The 27,059-nt window shown below is 52.5% G+C and overlaps 1 protein-coding gene across 3 annotated transcripts in view; it reads right to left on the reverse strand.

Annotated features, from left to right (window-relative positions):
- ITGA11 (integrin subunit alpha 11) overlaps positions 1 to 27,059 on the reverse strand; it is a 113,286-nt gene that overhangs the window by 33,741 nt on the left and 52,486 nt on the right. For 2 of the 3 annotated variants that reach the window (XM_038580816.1, XM_038580817.1), the window contains 9 exons: positions 26,845 to 26,945; positions 22,638 to 22,729; positions 19,616 to 19,730; positions 16,835 to 16,962; positions 15,161 to 15,309; positions 11,452 to 11,596; positions 10,812 to 10,977; positions 9,178 to 9,248; positions 1,496 to 1,640 (listed from right to left, as the gene is read on the reverse strand). In XM_038580816.1, coding sequence (XP_038436744.1) covers positions 1,496 to 1,640; positions 9,178 to 9,248; positions 10,812 to 10,977; positions 11,452 to 11,596; positions 15,161 to 15,309; positions 16,835 to 16,962; positions 19,616 to 19,730; positions 22,638 to 22,729; positions 26,845 to 26,945 — 1,112 coding nt within the window. The remainder of the gene's footprint in view (positions 1 to 1,495; positions 1,641 to 9,177; positions 9,249 to 10,811; positions 10,978 to 11,451; positions 11,597 to 15,160; positions 15,310 to 16,834; positions 16,963 to 19,615; positions 19,731 to 22,637; positions 22,730 to 26,844; positions 26,946 to 27,059) is intronic. The other variant, XM_038580818.1, reaches the window with a different exon arrangement.

Here is a 27,059-nt window from a genome sequence, read left to right on the forward strand (position 1 = left end):
CCTGTCTACTTCCTGGGTCCTGAACCCGCCGAGCACTTTCCACACCTCCCTCCTTCTCTTGGACCTTTTTGGCTTCTTCAGTCTCTTCCTGCCCCAGGGACCTGGTGCAGACCCCAGCACAATCCCAGGGGTGGCCAGGGTGTGCGGCCACTGGAGCGTGACGACCCACAGCGTTTGTCTCAATCCCTTGGGCCCTGGGTGCTGATGTAATCTCCCTGATATTTAAGGCAACTGCACCACCATCCCTTACATGGTGTCCCCACTTGTCTACACAGTGCTGAGCACGTGGGAGGAGCACAAGCTGTCGCGGTTGATTCCCACTGAATGGGCGCCAGCCTTTGTTCTTCTGACATCTCTTCTAGCGTCTGGGTATCTGCCAGGGCAGGGGCTCCGATCTCTCCCTTCTTTTCTGTGCTCGCATCTGAACTCTGGCCCCATGTGCATTATAGTTTGTACCTGTGCACCTGTCTCTCCCCCACTGGCTGAGAAGCAGCTGGAAGGCAGACGCTGGGTCCCGCTTGCCATTGCGTTCGGAGAGCATCGGCCACAGGTGCGCTTTACGCAGTTGAGGTTTAATATCTGTTGAGTAAATTGGAGCCCAGGCCCTGGGGCCAGGTAGTGCTGGGAAGTTTCTAGGGCCCTACACCTCTGTGTTTCCCAGGCAAGTCCTGATTCTAGCATTCTGTGGCCAGCTCAGGGTCCCAGAGTTGGAGATGGAGGATGGGGTGGCCACAGTGTGGGCAGCGTCACAGGCAAGGCGTGTGGTTGAAACGCTGGGGGACAGAGGCAGGGTGACATGGACACGTGGACAGATGTGCCGACTCTGGGTGGCCCGGGCTCTTGGAGGAGTGGGGTCCGAGGAGGCATTAATGATGAGGGATCTCACAGATGGCAGACGTGGCTCAGAGATCATGGGAGCCCCGGCCGTTCCCCGCCTGCTGCCCTTCGCTCTGGCTCGGCCTTTTCAGAAAGGAATCTGCCCTGGCAGCCTCAGCGTGGAGGCCCAGGGCCCCGTTCTTCTAGAACTGGAGGTGACTGGGTTCCATGGGTTAGGGCCTCACAGCTGGGGGGCCTATCACCATGGGGCCAACTATCTGTGGTTCTCTTTAATGTCTGCTTCCCAAGTGCTTAATGGGAATAAGCACTTGATTGTGAATATTAGCACATAAAAATGAGGGTAGCTTTCTCCTCGACTTGCACCTTGGCCTTGGGAGGCAGCTCAGCGTGCTCAAACCCCAGTCAAGGCAGAAAGCTTTAAAGACACATGGACAGCCGGCCCAGCGTCTAGAAGCATCAGCTGAACGTCGGGTACAGGTGGCTTGCTTGTCACTAATTCTAACCTGTTGGTCTACAGGTGCTGGGTGAAGGGGCAACGGTCCCCGACCTGTGGCTGGACGTTCACAGACTATGCAGCCAGGCCCCTCGGCTCAGGTGTGGGAGCCCCCGGGCCCCCCCTGCCCACCGCCCAGGAGCCACGCTCAGCTCGGGCTCTTACCTAGATAGGCACCGTGGTTCTTGAGCTCCTCGGGGAATTCCTTCAGGTAGGACTCTCGGAGGGGGATGACCTTCCCGCCGCTGGTCTCCTTCAGCACGGCCCCGTTCCAGTCATAGGCGCCAACGGCTCCCAGCAGAATCCCGTCCTGACATTGGGGAGGGGCCGTCAGCTCGCGTCTCCCGGGGCTCCCCGGGTTCTGCACAATGAGCCCCTACCAGCCACCTCGGGCACCAACCTGACCTGTGTCTCCTGTGTTCATTATTTAACTTCCAGCCGGGATTCTGGACTTTTGAATGAGCCAAGGACCTTCCACCCCATCCTCAGCCTCAATGGGTCAAACAAAGGAATGTTCCAGAAATACATTCCACCTCTGGGACCCAGCCTCTGTTCCTCATTGGGCTTCCAAATCCCTATAGTCAATCTCCCGTGGCTCTCTCCTCCTCCTGGCCCTCCTTGAAGCCGTGCCCTTGGCCTTGGCCTCCTTCCCTGTTCCCTCATGGTAGCTGAGTTTCTTCCCCGTGTGTGAATCTTACTTCTTCATTTCTTCAGTAAGAATTCATCGCGGGTCTACTGTGTACCAGGCACTTGCTTGGTGCTGGGATGCTACCTCTGCCCTCACAGAGCTCCAAGTATAAACAAACGTGCAGACCAACATACTAGTTGCAAAGCGTGCTGGATGCTACAGGCGACATGTAAATACCACAGGGAGGTGTAGGCTAGGCGGAAATGGGGGTCGGGGGAAGCGTTTTTGAATAAGTGATGCTCACCTGGACACCTGGCAGGGGAGGGGACAGGTGTGCCAAGGCCCTGAGGCTGGGAGGGAGTTTTGAGGCTTTGGTTTTAAGGGCCTGAAAGCTGTTGGATGGGCTGCAGCATGGAGCAAGGGGGGCCAGCACGACTCTGATGAGGCTGGACGGAGAAGCCAGAGCCACATCCGTGATGGCCTGTGCTCCAAGGAAGGGGGCTTGTCTTTAGCTGCAGGGGAAGTGGGTGCTGCAGTGCTTGGACAGGAAGGTGGGCGTTCTGGCTCCCTGAGGGCCAGGCTCCCTGTTACTGACTCCAGGGTCCCCTCACTCTCTGGGGTGCCATCACCACCCCACCTCCTTAAACCACCCACAAAGCTAGCAAGTACAGGAAAGCAAACAGCCAGCCCTTAGAAGAGGAGGAGAAGTGCTAGGGACAACAAACGCCCGAGGAGGTGGTGGGAGCAAGCAGGGCCACCTTCCCGGGTGACCTTGATGATTCCGGGCCGGGCAGGTGTTACCCCAGCTTTGGGCCGTGGGAGCTCTAGCTGGCGAAGTCACCTCTTTCCCCCACCGAGCCTCCCTGATTCCGGCTGGGTGTCCCCCCACCACTTGGGGCCCAAGGCACTCCGTCTCCCCTTCCCTCCAAAGCGATGGTGCCAATAGGAAAATGTGATTCTGGCCTTGGGATAGTCAGGGCCGTGAGTGACCGTGCAGGCAGGGTCACCAGGTGCCAGTCTCAGTGGAGGGGGCAGGACTCTGAGCCTGGAGCTGACTTTCCATTTCTCATTTCCCAGGGGTCACATTAAAGACGGAAGTTGATCATAGATAAGACTTAAAAAGTCTGAATAGCCTGGAAGTGGAACCCACCATTCAGATCGAATGTTTTTCCGGCTGTAAGTAAGCCGGTCTCTGGAGAGTCTAATATGCTTGGTTGTGTTTGATGTCACACTTTCTAATTAGCTTCCTCCTCCTACTCTGTGTGAGCTGCTGTCTGGGAGCTCCTGACATCTGCCAGCCTCGGGGATCAGGGCCAGGGCCTCAGGCTCGCTGCCCATGGCCACCGCCGGTGCTCCTGGTGCTCGTGGGCGTGCTCCCTCCTCAAAGAGTATTTTCCCATCAGAGAGACCAGCAGGATGGATGTTCATTAATGGCACTTGACAGATGGCATTCAAGCTTCAGAGAGGGAAAGGGACTTGCCTGAGGCTGCACAGCAAGTCGGGCAGGGCTTGGATTTCGAGCAGGGGGATGGTATGGGCAAGGGGGAAAACACCCACAGGCAGCCCCTGGACCCTGCTTCTCTGCCTTCCCATTGGAGCACCTTCTAGGAGGAGCGTGATGCACAGGCCTCGCTCCTCGCTGTCCCCCCATCTCTTCCAGCTGAGTCCAAGTTTGCAGGACCAGGCTCCTTCCTTCATGGAGAGGACTTGGAAGATGAGGTCTTGGCCTTGCAGATGACTGGAAGCCTCCAAGATGCACTGAGGACTGGCTCAGCTGACGTGCCTGGGATTCCACTGGGGAGGACCTGAGGCCGACCGGCGGGGTTTGGGGATTCCACAGGGACTTCTGCATTTGGCTGTACTGGGCCGGCTGATGGCTTTTGCGGGTTCTCGCCTTACGCTGTTTGACCCTGGCAGGGGCTGCATGCTGGTGCTTCCAGGTGGTGGCCCTTTTCCGACAGGTGTCTGTTGCCAGGGAAGGCCTCGCTGAGGACTGTGGCCGAGGGCCGGCTGGGAGGGAGCACACCTCAGTATGGCACTATCTTTCCCCAGCTCGGGGAGCCTAGACATTTTGAACTTGGAAAAAATCTGGAAGGGCAGGGCCCACAAAGAGGGTTGAAGCCTTGACAGAGGAAGCCAGGCATGCAGGCCCAGCTGGAAAGCAAATGGCAGGGCGTTGCAGGGCAGAGGCTCGTCATCCCACGCTCCAGGCCTGGCACCGGCTCCCTGATTTATGGCCTCCTTTCCCGTGGGGCCAGCTGAGCTCCCATCAGGTATTGCCCGGTGTGCCTGGGTGGCCTCGCACATGGATCCTTGGCATAAGCTGCCTTTTTTGGTGCCCTGCATAGAAATGAGGATGCAGGCATGGTGGCCCTCAGCAGGTCCAAGGCCAAATCCGTGCCCTCCCTACAGACAACCCGTACCTGTATTAACTTGAGCGAAGCACCTGCTATGAGACTCTGCTAGCTCAGCTCTTAGCTGCCTTCTGCCCTGGCCTCTGCAGCAGTCTTGCCTTCCTAGCTGAGCCAAATGCTCCCTGGGCATGTGACCATATCTTCTCAAACTGTGTCCCAGCTAGTCTGTGTCCCCAGCTGGGGGTGAGGGAGGGGCAGGCATATCCCTAGCAGTGGAAACAGTACAGTCTAGGGCAGTGGTTCCCAAATGGGGGCAGTTCAGCCCCCAGGCCATATTTGGCAATGTCTGGAAACAGTTTTGGTCGTCAGAGCTAGGGGTGATGTTGGGGTTCGTATGGCATCTCGTGGGTAGTGGCCAGTGCTGCTGCCTACAAGACACAGGACAGTCCCAAAGAATTGCCCTGCCTAAACTGTCAGTTGGGCTGAGGCTGAGAATCCCTGGCCCGGAGCTTAGAGCAGGAAGACTCCAGTCAGACATTCCTGGGTTGCTGTTTCAGCTTCAGGTCTTCTAGCTGTGTGACCTTGGGCAAGCTTCTCTCTCCCTCCCTCCCTCCCTCTCTGGCTCTTTCTCTCTCTCTCTGGTGCTCTGTCTCAGCCTCAGCTGTAAATCGTTTTGTGGTGAGAATTAACATTTTTAATTCTTAGCATGGTGCTTGGCAGCCAATAAGGCCTCAGCATATAGTAGCTCTTCTCATCCTTTTATTCATCCATAAAACCCCGGGGGGGCAGGAGTCAAAGAAGCAGATCTCACAGTCAGGTTGGTGCTGCAGATGACTCATTACAGCTGCCCAAGGGGAGTGCCCTGTTGGGGGCAAGGGCAGCCTAACTGGGGGCTCCGCAGGAGGGGGGGCCAACTGAGGAGGTGGGTGGAATTAGGATCGGATTTTTAAGAAACCCTTACTTGATTTATTAGTAAGTCTCAAAAGGTTCACTTCCAGCTCCAAGCCTCAAGATTCAGTTTCAGCAAATATTTTTCAGACATCTGCTCAAAGGTGGAGGTTCAGAGAGGTTAAATGATTTGTCTGAGGCCGCACAGTCAGGCGGTGCTTTCTCCTTGCCCAGCAGTAATGGAATGAGAATAGCAGATGCCGGCAATTCTTCTTGGCTTTGGTTAGGTAAGATGGTGCAGGCAGGTGGAGGTGGCCGCTGGTGGTCCTGTGCATTCGTGCACAGATCACCTGGAGGACACTGAGTACTGTCCTCCTCCCCAGGCTCTTCCAATGGCTCCCTGGTGCCTGCATGCCCATCATCAGAGTGACGAGAGGGGCTAAGAGCCCCTTCTCAGGCAGATACATCATTAAGAGGATGGATTATACTGCCATTAATTGCTTGGATCCTGTCAGAAAATGATGTATTTTTAACAAGCCCAAAGGGAGGGATGAGTGCCAGGAGGCTTAGGCAGGGTTGGGCAGGTGACCCCCCTCAGAAATAGGCCTCCAGTCTTTATGTAGAGGGAAGCCCTCCCATCACTGTGCTGGAATCCATAGCCAGGGTGGCAAGGAAGGGCTGTGGGGGGCAGGGGGTACACAGTACCTGACTACTCAGCCCCGATCGGGGGTTGGTTGTCTCTGCTCAGAGCCTCCGATAATGGCCCAAGGCCTTTGCTCTTCAGCCTACAACCGTGGCGGGGAGGGGTGCTGCGGGAAGGGCACAGGCTGAAGAGGCAGCTGGTCGGGGAGGTGGGAGGCTGACCACCCTTGGCCTGTCCCAGACATAACCAAGGGCTGGTCCTGCTGGACCTAACCATGTGTAGGTTAAAGGAAAATAGTCTCTTCCCATTTCAGGTGAGTCAAGTATCTGTGTAGACAGGATACACGCTAATGAAACTGCTTTCTTCTGGAAACCTCCGGGGTTGGGGAGACATATGGACCGCAGGGTAGGAGGAGTGGGCATGGATTATTGGCTCCATCCACCGCCAGTGGGCATGGATTATTTATATATTGTTCCCTTGCTTCCTCCATACCTTCCCCTCCTGGCCTGTGGGCATTGCAGACTCTTAGAGTCTATGCCCCCTTGGGAGGTGTGGATCCCTTTGGTAAGCTTCCTGGCAGACTCCTGCAGCTTCTTCTTGATTACCCAGCTCAACAGGGAGTTCACCACCTCAGCGGGCAGCCAGGACTAATGGAAGCCACTCCAGCTATTAGTGACCTTTGCATTCATTTCCAAAGCCTAATGGGGCCATTGGCTTAAAAAGCTGTTTAGAATTGGACCGGAGATCCGGAGATCCGTAGCTGGCCTTCCTGATGGTAATTTTCAGAATATCCTCTTATTCCTTTTTGCAAATTGAGACTAGAGTTCCGTGGATTGACTCTAGCTCTCTGGGTTTTCCCAGTGGCTCCGCCTGGGATGCAATGCCTGTGGCCTGGGGCCTTGGGCTCTTTGGGTGACCGGGTGGCATTTTGGGGTCTTCTCTCTTACCCTGGAAACTGGTCTCTCCTTCCTCTCATTGCTTTTATCTTTTTTCACTCGAAGGCTGGTTTCCTTGCTGGAAAGGCAGGAGCAGCCCAAGTGATGATCTCCTGGGTTCATATTTGAGATATTCTCATATTTGAGAATATGCTATGGGGTCCTTCTTCCAGTGCTAGAGATCATTCTTTCTGGCATAGCTAAACAGGCCCAGGGTAACTGAAGGATCTTCGTACATTTGCAAGAAGCAGCTGTTTGTGGAACACTTTTGGGGGAGATGGAGCCTGATAGCTCACCCAGGACATGGACTCACTCAGGCTCAGCACCTGCTCTCGACAAGGCTGAAAGGCTGGACCACCTGCTCCCCATCCCCACAGAGGTCTGACTGACCCTGAGAGCTGTGGAGCTGGACTCCCAGGGACAGAACGGCTGTGGCCAATTATGATGGCATCAGTGGTTGGCGCTGAGAAACCTCTGTGCCCTAAAATAGCAACCCAATGGCCAGTCACAGTGCCAGACAGACCACCATCCTTGCTCCATTCCTTTCGATTTGGAAGGATTTTTTTTTTCTTTTTAAGAATTAAAGAGTCTCAGATTCAAATTTAATCATCATCTCTTTAAGAGTCCTACCAGATAAAAACCACTGGATGCCTGTCACTTGAAAAACAAGAGTCAGGGGATGAGAAGAGCTGGGGGTGGGGATGAGGATGGGGAGAGGCACCCTGGTCTCTCCAAGCAGGGGAATGAAAACGAGTTGTATACGCGGAAGGATCTGCAGAGGGCAGTGCATGACCTTGACCTAAATAGCAGGCCAGGGCTCTGAGCTCCTGGTCTCCCCTGTGTAGTTGGGGAGCAGTGGATCCTGCCAGGACTCGTCCCACTTGAGCTGCGTGGGTCATTTTCAGGGCTCATTCCAGTGTTTTTGAATACCTGAACCTCATCATAACTTCCCCTTCTCTTCAGGTTCCCTGATTCCTGAGCATACACAGGCCACAGTATTTGAAGCGGGAGACGGCACCTTCCAGGACCCAGCGCAGGGCCCAGCACCGAGAAGGCACGGAAGAAATGTGCCCCTATGACTGCCTAAAAGGAACTATTCCCACCTGCCAACCCGGCTGGGCTGTGCTGAGCATGAAATGGGGCGCAGGAATTTCCTGGAAAAGTTTCAAGTGCTGTGTGCCTATAGCATGACTGACTTGTTATTATAGGCAGTTCCATTTATACCTTGCTGGATTGGGGTGGGCATGAGCCTGTCCAGATGCAGCTCAGAAACAGCGGAGTGTGAGTCAGGTTTCCACCCTTCTGCCTGCTGCTGCCCACTGCACACATGTACCCGCCCCCAACTCCCCCACCCCCAACTCCGATTTGGGATTTCTGACTCAGACCCCCTTAGAGTCCATAAGCTTACAGGGAGCAGCTGTTTGGTGTGTGAGGGGGGACGAGTGTAAGCCTGGTGTTTTTCTCTATGTCCCTTCAGCAGGTCACTCAGACTTTGTGTGACTCAGTTTATTCATCTGGAGACTGGGAATAAGGAATCCTGCCCTATTTACCTCGCAGAGGAGTTGGTGGTGGTGGTGGTGGTGGTGGTGGTGGTGGGAATTGGTGAGATATTGAAGGTGAAGTATAAGTAGGCAGGATCGATAGGTCCTTTCTAGCAAATGAGGAGGCATAAGCACACTCCCACGGTGCCCGCCTGAGAACACTTAGGACACCTGTCTGCCCAAAGCATGCCCACTGACGCAGACTCCGGCCATACGGTCCTCCTGCCACCAGGGCTCCCAGGCGGGGCTCCAGGGATTTCTGAAACTCTCTCCCAGATACTGACTCTCTGCCCCCACCCCGGCAATCCCGTGAGGTGTCAGCCCCGTCTTGCCAATCAGAACCAGGTGAGGTGTGTCGAGGGAGAGGGACACCCGGACCGACCCTCTGAGCCTGCCTCTGACATCGTGGGCCCACCTGGGACCTCTGCCATCCGTGGCTGAGTCTGCACCGGGACCACATCTGGCACATCTGGCCCCCCTCCCCGCATGGGCGCTGGTCCACGCCCCGCACGCACAGGCCGCCTGGGGCAAGGGTGCCATCAGGACAGTGCAATTGATTGGTTTCTCCCATGTTGACCGCATTTTTGCACAAGGCTCTGTGGACTGAACGGGACCTTTGGCCCTGGCGGAAATGTCCCCATCGGCACCCTGTGCAGGGAGCAGAGGCAAGGACAAGGCAAGCAGAGGCAGGGAGCTTCCACCTTTCTGGAAAGCCTTGGGACAACCTACTGCAAGGTGAAGACCTTGGCTTCCGTCTTGCAGCCGCAGCGGATGGAGGCAGAGGCAGCCCAGGACAGGCGGGGTGACCACCTAGAGAGCCGGGGAGTGTGCGGGAGGGCGATTCCACCCCGGACCCACCTCCACCACGTGAGACGAAAAGCCGGTCTGTGACATCTCCAGCCCGAAGGAGGTCTCATTTTTGTTGGTGCCTGAAACGGAGGGACAGAAAGATCTGGGCTCCATGCCTGACCACCTACTTGGTGCCACACACACACCTGCAGCTCCACCCGCAGCCCCCGTGTCCTGGGGGTGCCTTCAGGGAGGGAAGACGGGGTCCCCGAGGCTGAGTCCAGCGGAACTGCACCCCTGGGTGGCCCAGAGGCAGGCGGCCTACCCAGGGAGGGCACCAGGCACCTTCCCGAGAGCCTGCTCACTGTCGAGGACGTGCTGGGACGGGTTATACGAGACAGCATGTATGCTATATGGCTGTCAAATAGGGGAAAGAGCAAGAAAAGTGCATGGAAAGAAATAGTCAACATTTTTGGCCAGAAATGGAAATTCCATCTCTTTCCCCACTTCTCTCATTCCTATTATTCACCAGTTTGGTTCCAGATGCCTCTGGATGACTCCCAAACGTTGGATCGACCCTCGGGAGGGAGACCTGTCACCACCACAGCTTTGCACAAGAAACCCATGTGTGCTGAAAGCTCCTCCCCACAAAGCCCCCCGACCCCGCACAGGGCCCTGGAGCCTATGTTCTCGACACCCAAAGTGACCATTTCTAGAAGAAGGATGCTCCTCTGGGTATTTAAGCCCTAGTGTGAGTGTCAGCACTCAGGCTACACTTTCTATTCCTTTATCCTTGTGGATCAGGCCTGCTTTCATCTCCACCTCTTCATGCGTCTGGAGCTCATCTTTTCCAATGCGCTCAGGCTCTAGGACTCTGTTTTCTGTCTCTGTATGCAACCCTCCCATGTGGCCCAGCCCAGTGTTGCGAGGGCCGGCTGCAGCAATACATGGTGCAAAGGAGATCTGTGCACACAAAACTGGAGTTTAACAGTAAGGAGGGAGGTGATTGGAAGGAACCGTACGCGGGGCACCTGGGTGGCTCATGGTTGAGCATCTGCCTTTGGCTTGAGGATCGAGTCTCACATCGGGATCCCCACAGGGAGCCTGCTTCTCCTTCTGCCTGTGTCTCTGCCTCTCTCTTTGTATCTCCCAAGAATAAATAAATAAAATCTTTTTTTTAAATCATTTTTTTTTTTTAAAGGAACGAACCCTACTCAAAGTGTTTTCGGGGGAGCGGGAGGAAACAAGGCTCAGGGATGAAGCACTTCAGGCTATGGAGGCAGGTCCAGCTGCGTTCAAACTAGGCCAGATACACAAAGGACACCCAGTTCAATCTGAATTTCAGACACCAGCGGATAATTTCTTAGTATAGGTCAGTTTGCCACAAGCACCATATTTTATATTTGCCAAATCTGGAGACACTGGTTCAGGCCCCGTCTCCTTCCCAGGCTGTGAAAGCTTTGGCAAGTCACTTGGCTCCCATAGGCTTATGGATCCTCAGAGGTAAAAGGGGGAGAATTTGAGCAAAGCCACTGTCTGGGGCTGTCTGTGAGGTGCACAGCCTCAGGTCCGGCACAGAATACCATGGAATTATCATGAAGGGATGGCTCCTGCTAGAGCATTCCATGTGGTGGGGCTGGATTTTGGGGGTTCATCTGATGCGAGCCCAGGAGCACATACCCCTCTTGGTAGGTATTGCTCACCTTCCAAGCTGAAGATCCTGTCCCCCAGAGCATCAACGATGTCCTTCAGGGCCGCCTCATCAGTCACGTTGAAGAAATGCTTGTCATCGGGGTCACTGGCGATGTATTTGATCTCATTTAGAAAAGCTTCTGGATTGATCCCCCTGCGGTTGTAGTAGCCCAGAACCTGCCAGGTAACAGGGGCAGGGCAACAAACCAGGACATAGCACAGACCTCTCCACATGCCCGAGGCCACTGGCCCCGAGTGGTGGGGGCCACCATTACAATCACAGAGAGAACTTGAGGTCCCACTTGTAGTTTGAAATAGGTTGTCTCGTAGAGGCCAGATAAGGCCCCTGTTCTAAGATAAGGTTCTGGGGGCTGGGTGGCTTGGGGTGTTTCCTAGAGTTTTGAGGTTTCAGAACCTCCCTGGTGATGGAGAACTACTCCTCCCCCAACCCCTACAACTGTTGTGGTCAGCCCCAGACAGTGCTGAAGGAAAATTTTCAAGTTACTCTTTAGGAGAGGATGAAACAAGGAGAGGCCTATTGGAGGGCCTGGACAGCTTGTCCACTACCCAGAAAATGACCCAGGGAGTCCCCAGGGGTTTGATGGCAAAGCCTCTAGGGGAGCAGGGTGGAACACACGGGGCAGGACTCACGGCCACAGCATATCTGGTCACGTTGTCTCTCTCGCTTTGCTGGATCACCTTCTCCAGGTCTGGGCTGTCATGGGACTCCCCATCTGTTATGACGATCATCACCTTCTTGGCTCCCTTCCTTCCACCTTTCTGGAAAGCCTCGGAACTGAAACCAGAGCATAGGGAGAGGGTCACAAGAGCGATGTAGGGATGGAACAGCCCCCAGCACTCCTCCAGAGGGGCAGCCACAGAAGCAAGGCCAAGCCCATTCAGCTCCTGGGGCAGGGTGGTGGTGGTGGGAGCAACCCAACAGGGTTGGGATCTCGAACCAGTGAATAAGCACTGGGTTGAGATGCTCACATTACTTGTTCACCAGCTGCTCAGAAGGGTCATGTATCTGCTTGTCTTTTTTTTTTTTTGTAAGGATTTATTTATTTTAGAGGGAGAGAAAATGAGTACAAGCGGGAGGGGCAGAGGGAGAGGGAGAAACTCAAGCAGACTCTGTGCTGTGCGCAGAGCCTGACGCAGGGCTTGATCTGATGACCCTGAGATCACGACCTGAGCCAAAACAAGGGTCAGACGCTGAATTGACTGTGCCACTCAGGAGCCCCTGCTTTAAAATGACTTTAAAAAGTCCCTTTATAGTCTTGATCATGCTGTTTGGGGTAAGCAAAGGGGGCAGGATGGGTTTGGGAAGAAAGTTCAAGGCCCGACGGAGACCTTTATACGCGCTAAGTTAGTGGTTCAAAAACCCAGCTGTACATTAGAATCACCTGGGGAATTTAAAAAATGATGCCCAGGCCCCACCTGGGCATGTAATCAGGAGCTCTGGGGGCATGGCCTGGGCATCAGTATTTTTCAAAAGATCTGATGAATACTGATGTTTAGACCCACTTCTCTACATACTGAAAAGGTGACGGGCCAGAGTAACTCAACACTCAAATGACACTCATCATAAAATACACGGAATGAAGCCTGCATGAAGTTCTGATTTTTCCCACAAGGACTATTTTGGTTCTATTTTGGGAACTATTAAAGTATCCAATTCCATGACAAATATTCCTCTTTCTTGCTTTTTATTTTGTTTTCAGTGCCTGGAGCAGGTGCTTGGCCTGCTTGTTGGGCCACCCAGCCAGGGGCAGGGGGGTCTGGTATGATGCCCTGCTGGCAACCCATCTCACACACAAACTGGCTCTGGAAACATCACTAGTTCTTGGTGCTTCTGTGGTCGGCCCTCCTTTAGACTGTGAGGTTCTGAGTAGGAATGACATGGTCTGGACCAGATATCTGGCCCAGCAGGTAGAATTTTCCAGTAAGGATCTGAAAATAAATGTTTCCCTTAGACTCTGTGGTGACTCTTCTTGGGTCTCACCCATGGATTTAAGCTCCCCAAAGTGAGATTAAAGCTCGTCACCAGAGGTATCTCTTGTTACATGGCGAGCTGATGAACTGATGTGCACGATGTAGACGTTGAGGAATTCACAAAGCCTGGAATGAGTTAGTTCAGAGCATCTTCAAGCTCCCAGTTAAGAGAAACAGACCATCTGCCATTCTCTAGCTCTGTGATATTGTGGATATACTGACTTAAAAAAAAACCCTCTAATTTTAATATGAGCTGTGAACTGAAGGAGGCCAGAGATACACTTGATGTGACTACAGCAAATTTTGAGCTTAAGCCTGACCTCGTGGAGGGAGAACTCTACTAGTCCCTCAAAGGAGATTCTAGATATTTCTATAACCTCATCGAAGGGTCAGGCCCAGGCACAAAATTCCACAAAAGAAGTATGGCAGGGGAGAAATCAGGGTTCATGGTTGTTTTAGCTATGACATTATCATCCCCCAAATCTGGCTCCAATAACCCCAAACACAACCCCCATTCCATTGTCAAAGCCTCCAAACATAATCATTCCTTAACTTTCCCTCTCTTCTGTTCTTGGCCAGGTGATGGTCTTCTTTCCACCTCTCCCTGATTGAATCCTGGGGTCTTCCTAGGACAAGCCAAATGCCAGCCCCTCTTAGCAATCCTCCCTTGGATCCTACCCTTTCATCCTCACTGAGTTAAGCTGATGCTCATCAGAGTTCCCTATTGGGTCAGGGGCCACAGGTAATCATCTTTGTAACCCCTCAAGTCCATGGTCTGGATCTTTATGCTTTTGCAGGTGCACACACACAAAAATGCATTGTGAATAACTGAATGAGGAGAGGCAACTTTTCACTTTAAAATGCACCTCCCTGTAGTTTGGTTCAAACCACTTGATGGGTTCCACACTCGTAATTGGCCTGGGGTTGGTGGGCTGCATCCCTGAATGAGTCCGTTAGTTCACACCGAGGAAGCGATAGCTCCGCGGGCTTGGGCTTTCTCTGTTGCTGTGGCAATTTCATGAGGGCGTGTTGGGGTCACAGGGGCTCATCCCAGTGACGGCAAAGCAGCAAAATGGCCCGTTCCTTGTGAGGATGAGTAAGAGCCATATTCACATGGAGGGAGGTTCATTTAGGAAAAAAGTTTCAGTGAGTTTTATCAGCAAACAGAAGCATCTTGGTGGAGTCATTGCTTAATTATAAAAAGTTGTAAAGTTGGAAAAAAAACCTCATCATTTGACCATATGAAATCACGTTATTACTAAATTCTGTTAAATGCATGGGCTAATCCTATGTGAGGTGGGATTATGCGAGAAGGGGCCTGTGGTCTCAATGGGCAGAGCAGAACTTGTATTTGTAGATGTAGAATTTATATTTAAAATCTATATGCCTCAGACTATGTAGTCACCTTAGGGGTTTAGGCCGCAGCTTGAAAGATCTTGGGGAATTGCTCAAAATCACTCCTCGATTTCAGTGGGGGGTGAGCACAATGTTCTGAGCAATGGTGGTGTCTCCGGAGCACGCATGGAGCCAGCTGCGAGGGCATGGTTATCATTGTGAGTGAGTTCCGGTGTGATTTTTAAGGACTTTAGGAGTCAGATTTAAGGATTTAAGGATCTTCCTCCCACTCCACTGACGACACGCACTCCGCAGGAAGATCCTGCCCTCACGGAACCCACGTACTTTTTATTAGGGTCTCTGTGGCACAGCGCATTTTCCACAGCTGGTTGCAACAACACCTTCCCATCCCAAATGCTCTTCTGTGACGTGGCCTTGCCATTCCTCCCTCAAGAGGCAGAATCAAATTCTCTTCCCCTTGAGTCTAGACTGGCCCTAATGACTTGCTTGATCAACAGAATATGGCAAAAGTCATATGCGAGACTTCAGGGGGTAGGTCTCAGGCACTCTCAGAGTTCCTGTGTGGGCCTCCTGGAAAGCTCTCTTGGGACACTCCTTCTCAGAGACTGGCTGCTACACCATGAGAAAACCGACTCATATGGCCACATGTGGGGGTGCTCAAGTCACCAGCCCACACTGAGCTCCCAACCAACAACAAGCAACAACTGCCAGTCACATGAGTGTGCCATTTTGGATGTCCATTCCAGTCAACCCCTCCCATGACAACAGCCCCAGCAGGCACACCAAACTACAACCATAGGAGAGAACCCCAGAGAGAATGGACCAGCTGGGCCCAGCCTACCCCGTAACTTGGAGGGATTAATAAATGATTGTCTCGAGGCACAGAATTTTGTGGAGGTTTGTTACACAGCAACGTAGAACTAGAACAGTTATCTGAGATTTAAGTAAGTCATTATTATTATTTCTATTTTATTAGGGTTGGTTTTTTTTTTTTTTTTTTTTCATTTTTTACCGAGCAAATTCGATGCCAAATGCCGTCCGGGTCTCTGTCCCTCCTCTCTGCTCAATGTGGCTGGCAGCTTCCACTACATCTTTTACAGACCTGTAGTCATTGAGGTGAAATTCATGCACCACGTCTTCTCCGTACTGGACAACTCCAACCTGCGGGAGAGGGGAGAGGACAACAGAACATGCTGACCCCTGAAAACTGGACCCTCGGCAGTGAGGTTCCCTGGAGTCATCTCTGTCTGTGGCTGTTGGGGAGTACAGAGGGTGGGGGACCATCCCGATGGTGAGTCACTGGGAAGGAAAACAGTTCAACAGGGCTCTAGAAAAATGGGTGGCTTGGTGAGGCCTGTGGAAGGTTCATCTCCAGAGAGGAGAGTGTGAGTTAAAGAAAGACCCTACAACGGGTGCCTGGGTGGCTCACTCAGTTGAGCATCTGACTTTTGAATTTGGCTCAGGTCATGATCTGGGGGTCGTGGGATCGAGTCCCAGGTCATGCTCTACTCTGAGCCTGGAGCCTACTTAGGATTCTCTTCCTCCCTCTCCCTCTGACCCTCCTAGCTTGCGCTCATGCTCTCTCTCTCTCAAAAATAAAATAAAATAAAATAAAATAAAATAAAATAAAATAAAGAAAGGCCCAACAGATTATGTTTCTTGCTTGAACACAGGATTGAAGCCTAAAATATTAGGAGTAGCATGCCTGGAAAGCCAGGGCATTTTTCATCAAATGTTGGAATCAAGGTTCCTGAAAAATTGGAAGAGAACCTTTTATTCCCAAGGTCAATAATATATAGACAATATTAATAGCCTCAAAACAAACAAAAATCCTTAAAGGCCTACAGTAGGACTAGAATAATAAAACCTTCCTGTTGGACAGGCCTCAAGTTTATTTGGTGCCTTTTTAATGCCCGACTTTTGGCCCATGATACCCTAAGGATAATCTTCCTGTCGTGGGGAAGTCATTACTTCTTGAGAAAGCCCACTCCCTTTTTAACTGCTCTAATTGTTCCAAAATAATTTCCTAGGGATGCCTGGTAGCTCAGTGGTTGAGTGTATGCCTTTGGCTCAGGGCATGATCCCAGGGTCCTGGGATGGAGTCCCGCATCGGGCTCCTCGCAGGGAGTCTGCTTCTCCTTCTGCCTATGTCTCTGCCTCTCTGTATGTCTCTCATGAATAAATAAATAAAATCTTTAAGAAAAATAATCTCCTAGATTGACTGGAAATCTGCCACCTTGTACTTCCTATATGTCGGTCCTCACTTGGTCGGCCAAAACAATACAGTATAAATCTACCCCTCTTTAGCCAAGTGGTAGTTTGGACATGTGCTGGCAGCTATGAGCTCCCCACTCAGTCTTCTCTCAAGATCTAATTATCCCCCGTGCCTCACTCAGCAGGGATCCACTCAACCTTTCCTGCCTTCCTTCCTTCCTACTCTTCCTACTCAAAGTCATTCTTCATCGGTAGCATCGACAGGTTTTACCGATGAAGTAGGGCCTCCCCCAGACTGTCCCCAGATGCACCCAGCAGAGATGGGTGTCCTGGGCTGCAGGGCCTCGGCCTGGCCCCTGCACCTATACCTTATTAGCATGTGCAAGGAGGCTCCTCCATGCCCCTGGGGCAGCGTCTTCCATAGGTCTGGGAAGCCCTGGTCAGAGGTGAAAAGAGTCCCAGAGACACTTACCTGGATCTGTCCAGGGCCAATGTAAAATTTCTTCAGGATGTTGATGAGGAAGTGTTGAACCTCCACCCAGGGGTAGATGCTGTTGGAGCCATCCAGGACAATGACGATGTCCATGTAGGTCTGGCATCCTGGGAAGTGGGGACATGTGGTCATGGCTGCCCAGTGACTCAGTGTCTGCAATGAGTCTCTGATTCTACAGATGAGTGTCCAGATGAGTCTACTGGATGGGTGTCCAGATGAGTGTCCGTAGGACAACAGAGGAAGGACCCTGTCATTCCCTGGGCTGGGCAGTTGTCCTTGGGCTAGTCATTTATTTGGACAACATGAATGATGAGCCCAGGAATTCTGGGCTCTGCTCAACCACTCTGAGCTGGTTGTTTGAACCAAGCTTAAATTCACCCTGACTGCCTCTGCTCTTCATCAGGGCCCAACCTACCACCAGCTGGCTAATGTTCTGCGGCAGCCATCCTGCCCAGATCAGCAGCTCACAGTCATTTGTTTTACTGTCGTGGGCAGGATGCACTGACCACTTTCAGCCCAAATGAGTGAGTTTCATTTTTTAGGAGAGCGGTAAAGGGTGATGGCTTAGGACGAGGAATCTGGTATCAGACTGTTTGATTCCTGGCTTTGCCGAGCTCTAGCTGTGTGACCTTACACCTGTTCCCTCTGCTGTAAAAACAGACCTGGTGACAGGAGAGGACTGCCAGGAGGAATCAAGGAGATGAGGCTTCTAAAGGGCTGAGCACAAAGTCAACTCTCAAGAAATCTTAGTGGATCCTCTTAGTTTTTTTTTTTTTTCTTTTTTAAAGCAAATTACTTTGTTAATGTGACAGTGACATCATAAGGTCAAGCATTTATGCATTTACCTGTGCTCTGAACATAAACGTTTCTCTATTTCCCAATAATACTAGTATCAAGTTAAAATAAATGACAAAAAACAACAAAGAAACGTTGGTACTGTAACAAATGCAAAAAAACTTCTTTTAAAATCGAAGTAACTTGTTTCTATTGGTGAACAGTTGTGGTTACTTTGAAATTAGACGTCCCAGCGTGGTATGATACACACATACTGTATTATAGCATATCCTATTAAAATATTGGTTATCTGCTGACTTGTACTGGAGAATTTTCACACTGTTGTAAAATCTACTTTATAGCAGAAGCTTTTGTGTGTTAACCATTCCAGTAACTCCTTCATCATGAAGGTGCCATTGGTTGAGGTCAGTGGTGATCAGAGATAAGAAAGTGGCAGCTTTGGGCTTGGGGGCCCATCGCAGGCTTTATGTTTGGGAGAGCATTTTAGAAGCATTTAGGTGACTTGGCAGCTCAGAATCACCTCTGCTTCTGGAGTCGTGTAGTGGTTCTTGTACCACCTGTATGCCGTGTGTGGCAGGTGACGGCCCAATCCTTCTGGGCTGACAGCACCAGAGAGCTTTGTCCTTTCCCAGGCTGGTCTAGCTTAATGCCTGTGGACCGGGCAGCTGAGTGGCGCTGGTGGTCACGGAGGTGACTGAGACAGAAACTCCTTAGTTAGGGGTGGGGGGTTCCTAACCTAATGGTGGGGGACCAGGTTTCTTTTATTTTTAAGCCATGCTTATTATTAGAATGCATTCACTATTGCTAACTTCTTTCTTGCAACTTCACATTTTTCTTTTGAAGCATCTTGGAAAGAGCTTTGCTTTAGATCTGTGGTTCCTAAACAGGGCTGCACACTCCAGTGAACACACACACACACACACACACACATACACACACACACACACACCCTAGCTGGGGCTTGTCCCAGATCTACTGAGTTAGAGACACCAAAGGAGTGGCCCTGGGATCTGTGTCTGATAAGCCCCCAGCACACCGCTGCTGGTGAGCCAGATGGCAGGTCTCCCCCAGAGGAGTTCCTGGAGGCTTGGATGGTCATTTGTTGGCCTGAGGTGAGATTCCCTATTCACACCTCATGTGACTGAGATTGGGCCTCCTCCCCAGCCACAGCACCGCCTTTCCCTTGGCCACCTGGTGAGCATGGAATCAACACTTCCTCCTCACCCTTACAAGGATGACTTTTCCATCCCTGCTGCGCTGATGCTTCCCTCTTCCTCTGCACCAAGCACTGTCCTGTCCTTCAATCTCTGATTGGGCCTGTTGTCTGGGGGAAGCTGCTGCTAGCTAGAGGTGTGAATCCTCTCACCCTCAGTGAGAGGGTTAGCAGCTGCTTGGGTGACGGTATTCAGCCCAGAGGAAATAGGCTCGGAGCCAAGTAGTCTGGGCTTGCAGGAGACAAGGTCTGAACATTATTCCCCAGATTCACTTGGTGGGTGGGGAGTGGATGGGAGGTTTTGTGTTCCATGAGGGTCTGTGCAAGCTGGGCAGAGCTTCCTGATATTCAGGAACACCAGTTAGAGGGGATTGTTCCTGGGGATATTTCTGTTTTCCTTGGTCTTCCATCTACAAGGCAGCTGCATTGCGTAACATCAGAGGGCACCATTCACATTGTAGTCTAAGTGAACAATGTCCCCAGAGTTGTACTTTGCATAGCTTGCTTGCTGTACTCCATGGCCCAGCAACCTCTTCCTCACTCACAGTGGGTTTGCAGTGAGCCTCTCTGACTGCTAGGATTGTCTTCATAACCTCAGTTCATTTGCCTCCCACCATTGCTCTGCCCCAGAGATTCTGGAGGACGGTGGCGCTGGAGTACAGGTGCTGCTTTGTAGCTGCAGGGTGGCAGTGATCAGAGCTGGGAGCCTCCCATGACTGTTAGCATGGGTCTGCAGAGTTGAAGCTACTTACTTTGGAGAGCTGGGGCTACCGTCTTGGAGAACCTGAAGTTGGAGTTGACTCTTGAACACATTCCTGTGGTGTAGTAGGAACTCCCACACTCGTGAGACCAGAGTGGGCTGCAGGCCTGTGAAACACAGTGCAGACCCCCCAGTCAGCTGGGGGGGATCTCTGGGAGGGTCCAGGCCCAACAGCCTTTGGCCCAGCCCAACCTCCATGACCCAAGACAGACATTCTCTATCTGAGTATTGGTACTCCAAGGATTTAGAGAGTCTTCTTGGAGTCTAACTGAATTCTTTCTTGCTCTGATGTATTCTATCTAGTTCCCTTGGTTTCAGATGGAATGGAGAAAAACTAATCTTAGAGTCCTTGTTGTATTTTCAAGGGTCCCATTCTCTGTCCCATCATCTAGAGTTGTGACGCTCCTTCACCCTACCTGCCCACACCACCCACCACACAGCATCATCCATAGGAGTGGACCCTTCAAGGTCACTAGAGGAGCCTCTCTGTCTGAAGAGGTCCCCTGAAGGTTCTTACTGGGAAAATTTCCAGGACTGGGCCCCAGCAATATGCCCATGCCTCTTACTGGGGAAAGAAAAAAAAGAATGTTTCTGCTCTTTCTCTGAAACTTGCTACCAAACACATTGATGTCAGCTCTTCATTTAAAGACTGAGTGATGAGTCCCCCTCAGAGTCAGGGTTGTTAAAAATGAAAACCTTGACCCATGTCTCCATTTTTGTCTGGCTGCCAAGAAGCCCAGGACTAAATTTTGTGCTGCAATTTCCTTTGGTTTGGAAAAATAATTATTCCATTTCTAATTCCTTTCTTTAATTAGCTTTCTTTTTTTAGTCAGATTTTAAAGGTTTTGTTTTATCTGCATCCTTTATTGAAGCTGTAGTAAATTATTTCTGGAAGAAGGGGGAGAATGAAGAATAGGAGGGTGGATCATGGATGATGGATGATGGATAGGTGGACAGATGATGGATGGATGGGTGGATAGATGGACAGATGATGGATGGATAGATAGATGGATAGATGATAGATGGATGGATGAGTGGATAGATGACAGATGGATAGGTGGCTGGATGATGGATAATGGATGGATGGATAGATGGATAGATGGATAGATGGATAGATGGGTGGGTAGATGGATGTATGGATAGGTGGATAGATTATGGATGGTGGATGGATGGATGGATGGATGGATGGATGGATGGGTAGGTGGATGGATGGATGAATGGATGATGGATGGATGGGGATAGGTGGATAGATGATGGGTGGGTGGGTGGCTGGATGATGGATAATGGATGAATGGATGGATGGATGGATGGATATATGATGGATGCATGGATGGGTGGGCAGATGGATGGGTGGATAGGTGGATAGATGATGGATGGATGACTGAGTGGATGGATGATGGATAATGGGATAGATGGATGAATACATGGATGATGGATAATGGATGATGGATGGATGTAGGAATGGATGGATGGAAGGATAAATGAATGAGTGGGTGAATAGATGAATGGAGAGATAAACAATTGGTTGGGGAATGGACAATAAGTGAATAGATGAACAAAAGTTGCCATTTATAAACCAGGGACTTAATTAACACATGGAAACCCCAGAGGGTGTATCATACCATCCTTCTTGGGCCTTCATCCTTGTGAAGTAGGTGGAATCAATTCGGTAGGAACATAATAAGGAGCTTTAGAAGGAAAAGGGAGTAGCAACAAGGGCCCCTGACAGGTCTGTGTATGGACAGTACCCAGCATCCTGTTTGCCTTGGTTGGGATGATGAAGGGCTGTGGGCTGGCCATAGATGGGGGCACCTATGGACTTTCCCTGGAAGGGCCACTCTACTCTCTTCAGCCCCTGAGCATCCCACTCATCTTGTTGTCCTGGTGTCTGGTGCTCCACACCCTGAATGTCCCATCTGTCCACAGAAACGTACTCTTGGATAAGAACAAAGAGTGATACAAGCGCTCCCTCCCATCTTAAAATGAGTAGCTCATTTTATTGGGCTTTCTGGGGTAATTTTTCTCTGAAATCATCTCCTGCAGCTGTTTCTAGAACTAGCAGTCCCAGCAGGATCCTGTTTTGAATCTCTAGCATTGCCCAACTCATGGTGGCAAGGAGCAGGCCGTGCCTGCCACGAGGCCACCCGCGCTTGCTGACTATGTGCAGAGTTTGCACGTGCTCGCCTGGGCAGGGTGCAGAGACCTCTGCGAGCAGGCCTTTTTTGCCTCAACATCACGTTTACGCTACTCATTGACTTATCAGCTCTCCCTCCACCAGAATTTAAGCCACAGCAGGCCAGGAGCTCTGTTGACTGCTGATTCCCCAGTGTCTGGCATTGGGCTCGGCACATGGTAAGTGCTCAAAACGTTGTTTAAATGAATAAATGTCCCTACTTCAGCACAAGTACCCCTCCTCTTCCTTCCTTGCTGAGACCCGTTGTCTCTTCTTTAAAAGCAAATCAAAAGCCTCCTCCAGAAAGCCTTCCCATGCAACCCTGTGCAGGCTGGGTGGCCTGTCACTGTGTATCTCTTTCCTCGGTCGTAGCAAATCCATGTTCTCTCATTTATGGCTTCCCTTCAGAGACTTCTTAGGGTGTGTGGTGTGTCCTGTTTCTTTGATCAAACCTGGAGCAGAGATTCGGTCTCTGCCTCAGAAATGTGGCTCTCCAGAAGGAGGCATAGGCTCCCTCTGCCCTGTTGGCGCTCTTTATTACTGTTCCTTTCAGGCTGTCCATCCCTCATCCCCAGGGTAGGCACACAAAAGAGCTCAATATGTCCTCCTGCTGGGGCTGCCCACCTCAAAAGTTGAGGGCACCCGGCAGACAGAATGGCACAGAAAGGAAGCCAGTGGAGGAGCTGCTGCGTGAGCGTGTGGACAGGCAGCCTGGTGGACAGAGTGCGAGTGTCATGTAAGGACATGTTAACTCACCCCCTGCCTCTCTGGCCCTGAGCAGAGGGTACATGGGGCAGGAGGGCCTGGGACTTAGAAAGACAGTGGGGTGGGCGGCTCTTACCAGGAAGCTGTTGTCCTTGGGGTTGGTGGCCAGGCTCAGGCCGAGGCGCATGTTGTCCTTCCGCTCCGACACGTTAGACAGAGTGACCCTTCCTGGGGTGGGAGGGAGAAACTTAGCCCACAGCCCTCTCCCGCCCACCCCACACCCCTCGGCCACCAGAGGTGCCTGTGGCAGGGTCGGGGCCTCGCAGAGTCCTCCCTGATTCCCCTGCCCATCGTGCAGCCCTTCATGGTGTACCAAGGGCTTGCCCAGACACGTCTTATTCCTTCCCCACAGTTCCCTGTGAGATGAGGAAACTGAGTCTCCGAGAGGCCGAGCGACCTGCTCAAGGTCACCCCGTAAGCACACAGCAGAGCCCTGCATCGCCTAGTCTGGCGTTTTTCCTCCTCCAGACGTCTGACCGGTCCCTGGCACTCCTCACGTGTCCCGTCCTGCACACGCCAGAGCGCAGGCCCTAGGCTGGCTTCCCCTGGGCTGCGTCCCCTCCGCATTTCCCTTCAAGCCGCTCTGCTATCAGAACTCAGCAGTCCGTGTTCTACTCGGAGCCCAGGTCTCTGGTCATCTGGTAAACCGACGGACGCTAGCTGATTCTCCCACGGGTGGCCAGAGCCCTCTGCAGGTGTGGGAGTCTGGCGAGAACGTCACTCTGCGCTCGGCTGCCAGGAGGGCCGGTTAGCAGCAGGGTCATCAGCCAACCCGAGTGTCGGGAGAGGCCTGTGGCCAATTAGAATTGCTCAAAGGAGTTCTGTGAAGGTCTTACTAGAGCATCCCACCGGCCACGGAAGGGGAGGAAGCAGGCTCGACTTCCCCATCCGTGCACCGGGGTGTACGTGGCTGCGTGTCGGGGTGAACCCACGTGTAGGGGGGGCCTGTGGCAGGGGGCAGAGTTTAGGAGGAGGTGAGCCAGGCCTTCCATTGCAGGCCCACCCTCACGTACTGTGGGGGGCAAGTAGATGGCATCCTCAGCACCTTCCGAGGACCCGGGTGGCCCCCGAGAATGGTTTGCATTTAGCTTTGTGGGCGGCTGGCAGGGTGAAGAGGGGCGCAGGCCAGGCAATAGCAGAGGCCCGAGCTTCGCCGCCTAACTGCGCTGTGGGCTGCGGGGCGGGGGGCAGCTGGGTTGGTTGTTTTTTTTTCTCTCTGAGTTCCCTCGGTTGGTAGTAGGGCTTCTCTGGAAATCCAGCCCCTCTTGGCTGGAGGTTGTGAGGGACCGGGATTGTTTGGTTTTGTCTGTCCAAAGAAGCCAGAGAGAGAAAAGACTGGTAATAACCCTGTGTTTTTACAATGCCTATCACTTACATGCGCCACCCCCCCCGCACCCCCTGTGGGTCCTGGGGGGCCCAGGGGTCAGCATTTCTGTTTCACAGATGAGAAAATTGAGATGCAGGGGGTGGGGGGGCTTAGTGACTTCTAGAAGGTCAGTTGCTGATAAATGAGAGAGTGAGGACTTGAGGCCAGGCTGCGCCTCCTGAGCTGTCCCGTCTGGTGGCGGGGTGGTGGTGGCAGTGGGGTGGTGGTGACAAATCCAGAGAGGAAGCTCCGAGCCCCGACTGGACAACCTCCACCCCTGAGCGTGTGGGGATTTCTGCCGTCTGTTTGTGTCGGGCACGCCGGCCGCCTCGCCTCACCCCACCGTGCACCACCTCCTTCCCCCTGGTCTCAGAGCCCGGAGTCCTTAGTCGGACTGCTGGCCTGGAAGCAGCTGAGTGTAGTGGGGAGACTCGGGGTCGCGTCCTGCCTCGTGGACTTGGGGCAGTCACCACCCTCTCTGGGCCTCGGTCTGCTGGTCTACGACCAGGAGACACTGGCATCTTTCTCAGTGGGTCTGTGTGAGGACCATGGGCACGAGCCCCGGCTCACGCAGAGTCCGCCCTCCTGAGTCGCATCCTCTGCTTGAGCCTCAGCCCTTCCCTAAAGCCCCGACTTCATCCTGGTGTCGGGAAGGAAGGCATTGGCTTTTTCACACTGAGTTGTGAATGGCTGCCACCCATCTAGACTTCCCTGGAGAGAGAAGAAAGAACATTCCTGGCTCGGTGAGGCTCACAGGCTGGAAAGGCCATAGGAAAACCCAGGAGTCAGGTTTCCCAGCCTTGCGTTTTCCACTGTGGGGATAAGCCGCCAGATGGTCTTCCTGCCGCGCACTTTCTCTCGGTGGGAAAGAAACCCTCTTCAAATGGAGGGCTTCCTGATTGGTTCATTTCCTCTGCCCTGACTCACTGGGCTGCCCACCACCTCCCAGCTTATGCCCAGCTCAGGAATGTTTTCCAGGCTCTCACTGCCAGCAGGGGAAACTTTCTGCAGTAGAGGAAATTAAATGATGGGTCATGTGTCTGCGTCCCCACCTGGACCAGCAGTTTCTCTTGGTGGCCTCAGCCTTGAACCCCTCAGGTCTCACCCCTCCCACCCCCCTCCTTGTGCCCTCTGCCCCAGCTGCATGGCCTTTCTTTCTGTCCTCCAACAGAGTAAGCTCATTCCTACCGCAGGGCCTTTGCACATGCTCTCCCACTGCCTGGCATGCTCTGGTCCCACCTGACTCTGCCATCAGACCTTTGCTTAAATGTTACCTGTTTAAAGAGGCCTCCCCTGACCACCTTGCTAAGGTACAATCCTGTCTCCACCTCCTCCCCACCCAGCCTCTCTTCTCACAGCTCTGTGGTTTATCACACAGTGTTTATCCCTACCTATAGCAGGATCCTTTTCTATCTCTACCTGCTTCCTAGTTTGTCTGCTTGCTTACTGTCCTCTCCAGCAGAGCCCTTGGCTTCTTTTATTTTTTTATTTTTTATTTTTTTATTTTTTTTTTGAGCCCCTGGCTTCTTATTCCCTGCTGGATCCCCAGAGACTAGCGCAGTGCTTGGCACATACTAGGGGCTCAGTAAAGGCTGGGGACGTATTAGACATGGAATGGATCCTAGAGTCCTTGAGTCCACCCTCCTCACTTTACACACGAGTGAACAGAGGTTCAGAGAGGGGATGTGAGCTCCCTATGGACGTGCAGCAAAGAAACTGTCCAGCTGGAAGGAGAAATCGAGCTTGGCTTGCTCCAGAAGCCTGTGCCTTCAGGGTGGTTGATGACTGGGTTCCGTGAGCCACCAGCCAGGCTCCTGCCTCCATCAGTGTTTCCTTACTGAAGTCTGGGCCCCGGCTGTGCCGGGGTTTGAACTTCCCACCCACAGTGCTGACGCAGATGTGGACAGCGGGAGCGTCCCGCACCATGTGATGATGGGACAGCTGGCCGCCCTGGGGATGCGGGTGCTTGGCTTTCTCTTTGATGTGGACCTTTTCGTTCATCTGCTTATCTCTTGAAGCTCTGACACCTCCCCCACCAGGCCTGCACCCCCACTTCACCTCCCCAGGGAGCCCCACCCTGCTGCTGGAGGGCAGAGACCGCCGTCCTAGAAGGCCGAGAGGCCTCTGGGCTCTGGGGAAGGCAGTCCCTTACGGCTGGGCCGAGGTTGCAGTGTCTCAGCCCAAATGGAACTTTTTGCTCCCTTCTGCAAGCAAAGCGATGGCCCAGCCACTGTCTGATGTTTAGGACAGAGTGGAAGTGCTTTAGCAGATTAGCGTGTGTGTTTTAACAGATGCACGTGTATGTGCACATGCACAGGCACACACTGATCCTATGGGGGTGAGGACAAGCCCTTCATTTCAGAAAGGCAGGGCTGCTTCCTGACTTTGGACCGCCCGGATTGGAACCTTGGGGACTCTAGGCAGGTCCCCTCGCTTCCACATGTTGCCATTCCCTCCTTTGTTACATTAAATCTTGAATGGTCGTTGAGGGGATTGAATGAGTCAAAATCCCTGAAAGTGCTTAAACCAGTGCCTGGCACATGGTGAACATTATATAAGATATATGAACACTGGCTATTGTTATTATTCCCAAACTGAAAAGAAGACAGGAAATGTTTTTCTCCTGCTGGGAGAGAGAGTCTTGCATTGAGGGCCAGTGGGGGGAGTCAGAACGAGCAACGGCCTGGAACCCTGGAGGCCTAGGTTTGCCCTGGCAGGCCCCTGACAAGCTAGTGTGACTCTGGGAAAGGTGCTTCCTCTCTCTGGCCTCAGGTTGCCCTTCTGTAAAATGGGGGTGGTGGAATCAGGGCGGCTGGGAGAAGGCAGTGTGAACGCGGGCGTGGATATGCTCTCTGAAACCTGTCCCGCCCCAGATGGTGGTTGGCCTCACGGTGGAGAGGCCAGTGGCTCACGTTACCCAGGTTGAGCTTGGTACAGTTCCCATGGGTCACTGGACACTTGTACACGTCTCCCGTCTTCTGGTGGCCGTTGGTTTCCAATGGAGCGCCCACGACCAGCCTGGGACAGAAAAGAAGACAAGTAAAGATGCTCCTTCCTGGCAAAGGATGGAATTGGGTGAGGAAGGCGGGAAAAGCCGTGTGCAGACCCTCCAACTCAGACCTTTGTCTCCCA

The sequence above is a fragment of the Canis lupus genome, chromosome 30 (assembly GCF_011100685.1).
Source record: "Canis lupus familiaris isolate Mischka breed German Shepherd chromosome 30, alternate assembly UU_Cfam_GSD_1.0, whole genome shotgun sequence".
Taxonomy (NCBI): Eukaryota; Metazoa; Chordata; class Mammalia; order Carnivora; family Canidae; genus Canis; species Canis lupus.